Source organism: Atta colombica, unplaced genomic scaffold (genome assembly GCF_001594045.1).
Source record: "Atta colombica isolate Treedump-2 unplaced genomic scaffold, Acol1.0 scaffold348, whole genome shotgun sequence".
In the NCBI taxonomy this organism is placed as follows: domain Eukaryota; kingdom Metazoa; phylum Arthropoda; class Insecta; order Hymenoptera; family Formicidae; genus Atta; species Atta colombica.
In genome coordinates this window covers 239878-245061 of record NW_017259457.1, presented here as the reverse complement: position 1 = coordinate 245061, position 5184 = coordinate 239878, and the positions used below count along the sequence as shown (strand labels likewise).

Sequence of the window (5184 nt, the reverse complement as noted above, 5' to 3'; positions counted from 1 at the left end):
GGGGGGGGGGGGAGGGGGGGGGGGGGGGGGGGGGGGAGAGGGAGGGAAGAAACAATACACCTCTACTTCTATTAATATTTACGTCGATATAAGGTATGTGTCAATGTAACGATGCGGCGGCGACTGATGCGAGCTGTCACTGAACCATGGTTTAATGACTCTTGCTCGTAGCCGCGATCAGTTTTCGATTTTAATTCGCATAAGTCGCACGAATACGTATACATGTGTAGACACATTCGTGCCATAAAATACATAAACAGATTCTCAATTCTCAACGTTGCACATCGCGTCGCGTCGCGTCGCGCCGGCCGGCTGGCTAGCTGCCTGGACGAACAGTCGGGAATGGGAACGAGAACGGGGACAGGTCAGAGGGGAGCGGACTAGCGGAGGTTGGAGCTGCCGCGCTGATGAAGTACGAAATTTGAGGCGCGCGCCTGCGCGGTGCGCGCACAGCCCGTAAGACCAGTTACGAGGCAGTCGGCAATACGGAGCATGCCTGCGGCCTGCTCCGTTCAGTTTCGTTCAGCTCCGCTCTCCTCTCCTCTCCTCTCCGCTCCGCTGACTCTCTTCTCCACGTTCGCGCTTCGGTCATCCCCTCTTCTTCACCCGCACCGCACCGCACCACGCCGCGCTGTGTCGAAGCAGGAGCAGAGTCGGTCAATACTCCGGGTAACGCGGCGGTGAGAGCACGACGGTCCGCGTACGCACGCCGCTGCGCTCCACGTCGTCGAGGGACGTCGTTTCCTTCGCCTTACGTTTTCTCTATCTTCTTCTCTATCCTCTTCTCTCTCTCTCTCTCTCTCTCTCTCTCCTCTTCTCTCTCTCTCTCTCTCTCTCTCTCTCTCTCTTCCTCTTTCTTTTTTGGTTTCTGTCCCTCATTCTTTCGTCTGGCGCGCGTAATCTCGCCGTTCACCAAAACGTCATCGACCAAGTACGCGCTGTTTGTCGTCTCCGTCATCTTCGTCGTCATAGTGTTTGTTTGTCCAGCTTCGGCACGCGTCGCGAGCGCCGGTAGTGCAACTTGACATCTCTCGTATTACGCGTACTACACGTACTACGTATAGACGTTATCCAGCGGACGACGCATTCGACCACGTTCAACCACGTTCGACATAACGCGTACGTACACATCTAATATATGTACATACGACGAAGGTAGAGTGCGTAAACTCGTATTCACGCACGCGTATCATAAGACGCGCACGTCGTGGGCACGCGCGAGGAGGCGGTGCGCGCGACTGCCGAGAGCGTCGCCGTCGTTCCTGTCATTTCGTGCATGCAAGAACGTTGTAATATACGAGTATACGATGTGAAGGAAGAACACTGGAACGCGACAGGACAGATTTCCGTTCCGTTGAGACTCGAGTGAAGTTGGGTGAGAGACGACTCGCGCGCGCGCGCGCGCGCCCCCGCGCGCTCGTCCGTTCCAAGGATTTTTCAGTGATTCGCGCGATACGGCGCGGATCGGTTGATGTGTATTGGCTGCGGAATCGAAAGGAGGAGTGTAATCTCGAGTGTCAAATCAGAGATGCGTCTCAGCGCGTGATGGACAGACGAAGCTTCTCAGCTAGAAGCAGCGGCAGTGGCGGCTTCTTCTCGACCGGCAGACTCATGGATACATGGATATTCTTCCTATTCGTCGCCATTGCCGGTAAGTCTTGCACACTACTCGCCATTTCGTTTCATATGCGTCGTTTTTCTCCGTTTTTCTTTCTGCCCATCAAAAGAGAGAGCCTACGAAGTCTTCCTTCTTCCTCCCTCTCCCTTCCTCCCTCCCCCCTTCCCCCCCCCCCCTCTCTCTCTCTCTGTTTTTATTTTACTATTATTTTCCTTTATTTCTTTGTATTATTTCTATTTTATTTTTCATTTTATTATATTTTATCTTTATTTTATGTTGTTATCATTTTGTCACGTTATTTTTTTTTATAATACGCTAGTTCGGCATTCACTGCGTTACTACTGCGTTTATACTGCAATTCTTATTCTACGTATTTACTTAATCAATTTTGTATTTACATTTTGTATTTCTTAGAGGATTTACTAGAACTAATAAATAAAAGCAATCAATCAATCTGTCTTTTACACAGACTGCCGAAAATTTCTCGTCGTTTAAACATCATTCTATAATCTCTTGACATTAGTCTGATATATTTATTTTTTAAGTAAATGATAATATGATACAAGATTTTAATACGCGGAATTCCGTAAATAGCTATTATTTCAATCTAGTTTTCAAGCATTAAAACACGTATCTGATGTGGAAATTGTATCGCAGAATCGTTAGAGTGTAATTTATATGTCCCGAATAATAATTCGAATATGTTTACGTTTACAAATAATAAAACGTCACCGATATGATATAACATTTGCGAATTATAAATATTTTAGAGAATATCGTGAATTAATTCTGCTTGGTCATTTCTCGCAAATTACGATCAATTTGTCTCGATTAAATTCCTGAGATTATAATCCATTTAAATGTGAATTTATTAAAAATTTGATTTTATGTATTTTTATACCTAAAAATAAAATTTTGATTGCAGCAACGTTTTAACAATTTCATTCTTGCGCTTTACAATCTTGTTTTAAACTAATCACAGAATCATATTGTTAATATAAAGGCGCCTCCAGACGATGACTTTATGTATACGCCAACTTTGCACACATTCACTAAATATTGACTACATTCAATATGGATAATTATGTATGTCACGTATGTGTATGATATTTGCTAATGTTGATCATACCGTTTGGAGAACGCCTTAAGAAAAGTATCAAGATACAAAAAAGAAACAAAACTTTCACTGAAATAAAATTGTTGAAAGTTTGTGTACATTTGTTATAACAATTGGACTATTTTTTTCTTTTGGATTTGACATTCTTATAATTAAAAGATTTTTCGATGTACTTCTTTGGTAGCGAATTTAAAATCTATATTTGAAGTCTACAGGGTGTCTCGCAACTATCGTATTTTCTTTTAAGGACATATTCTTGAGAATTTTGAGACGAAAATCCTGATACGAAAATGTCGGGACTACAATAATTTTTTGAATTATATACTAACTTTAAATGCTTATAGGTCAAAAACCATTTTACTTTTATAGTCTCTATTATTATTTTTCTTTTAAACATTCTTTTAAACATTCTAAAGCGAAAATCCTAATACGAAAATATAACAGTATACTGTATAATACACACATTATTTCGAATTACACACTATCTTTAATCAATCAGAATTCAAAAATTATTGCAGTCTTGACATTTTTGTGGGATTTTGATCTCATTGATTGGGATTTTCATCTCAAAATTACCTCAAAAATATATTCTTAAGAAAAAAGTGCGATAGAGGAAAGTTGCGAGACACCCTGTATATCTAAATTTAACGACATACTTATGAAAATTGACAACAGTTATAACAAATTTTATTCAATTCTACTCGTTCTATTCGCTATTATGTCGATTTTTCATTATCTTAATTTTAAAGAGGAGATTTTTCCGTTGCGGAAGATACAATATATAAGCGTAATCATTAACGTAAAAAATACTGCAGCGGAGAAGATCTAGATACTCTTTTTTTGTGCGCCGGCGTATTCGTTTTATACGTAGACAAATTACGTATGTTATCATTTTTACCTGCAATGATAACTATCCGCGCAGATTCAGATCATTCAGATTTAATCCAGATCACACGCAAAAAATATTTTGCTGCTCCAGCTAGAATTGTTTTTTGTATCTAATAGAAAATTATGTATCATATGCATAGAATTTATAACACAAATCTAAATTCTATCATTTATATGATTAGATGCAATACATATCCAATATCGCAATACTCGTTAGAAATTTATCTATTTTAGCTAATTTTTCGTACTTAGATAATTTTTGCTATAACTGTAAGATCACTTTTTTGAGTGCAGAGATCTTTATGGATACTCTGCACTTGCATTTACGTTATTTATCAATTCTTAATTTTGATGAAAGGCTCCGAAGAATAAACATACAATAGGAATAACATACATACATTTACACATTATTTATACCTATATATTTTATTTTACCTATGTTTTTATGAATAATCGCGTAATAAGTATATAGCGGAAGAGTGAAAGTAAGATAATTCGAGCTTAATTTAAAGATAATAAGAAGAGTAAGAATGAAAACTAAATCTATATATAGATGCCTGATATAGAAGTAGCAAAATTAGCAAATGCTAAAACACATTTTTTATTTATTATATTTCATATATGTCCTTTGATTCTAATAAGAAAAATTCGTTTTACTTATAAAGTCTATAATAGATAGTAGACGACGAATTGTCATAGGAATAGTGCAGATTTGGCATAATATTGTGCGAAGATAGGCAATACTGATAGCAATACAACTATTTATACTATTTATCTTGTCATTTAATAGATGAAGATTTGGAAATATTTGAAGATGTAGGAATAATAAATAGGAATCAAAGCAAATTATTAATTTTACAACCATAAATTTAATGTGTGTCTTAACTTTCCATCTGCTGCATATTCAGAAAGTATAAAAAATTATATCTTTCTTAAATATCTTTTTAAATTATTGAAAGAAAAAATATAAGGGCGAGGGTATTCTATGAGGGAATATGTCGTGACCTAATTTACTTTGCTATTATTATCTCTGTTTATTTCGAATCTGTTCGTCAGGCATGTAACATAAAATAGGCTTCGATCGATGGCTTTGCAATTTTTTTGTGGCATCAATAATTCAAATACTTTCTAAATGCATATATGCACAGAGAGCTTAGCACCCCTTGGTTGTCCCATCCATCGTGATTCGACGATATGCACTTGCGTCTCGCTTTGTTCGTTGCGTCGATGCGCATTACGTATGCAGCACGTGCGACACGACGAGGGTGTGAGAGCATGATGTGGCGTCGCATCGCGTCGTATCGCATTGTATCGCTAATGTTGTCTTGAACGCGTTTCATTCAAGAGAACGGCAGGAAACGATAACAGATGAAAGAAGAATCTTATTTCCATTACTGATGTTTGATCCGTGGATTTAAGTTTGAGATTCTTTACAGCCGATTAATTAACATTTTGATAGCCTGTGACAATGTTGTCAAGAGTAATGTAATGCAATTATAATATCGCAGCAATGTACGTGTGTGTGTGCGTGCGTGCGTGCGTGCGTGCGTGCGTGCGTGTA

General features: G+C 38.6%; 1 protein-coding gene across 1 annotated transcript in view; it reads left to right on the top strand.

The window, feature by feature from the left end:
* Positions 1 to 653: 653 nt before the first annotated feature.
* The window catches only part of LOC108690661 (transmembrane protein 132C), a 104390-nt gene continuing 99859 nt past the window's right edge, over positions 654 to 5184 (top strand). Inside the window, exon 1 of the mRNA XM_018198056.1 lies at positions 654 to 1651. Within this exon, the coding sequence (XP_018053545.1) occupies positions 1546 to 1651 (106 nt within the window). The 5' untranslated portion in view covers positions 654 to 1545. The remainder of the gene's footprint in view (positions 1652 to 5184) is intronic.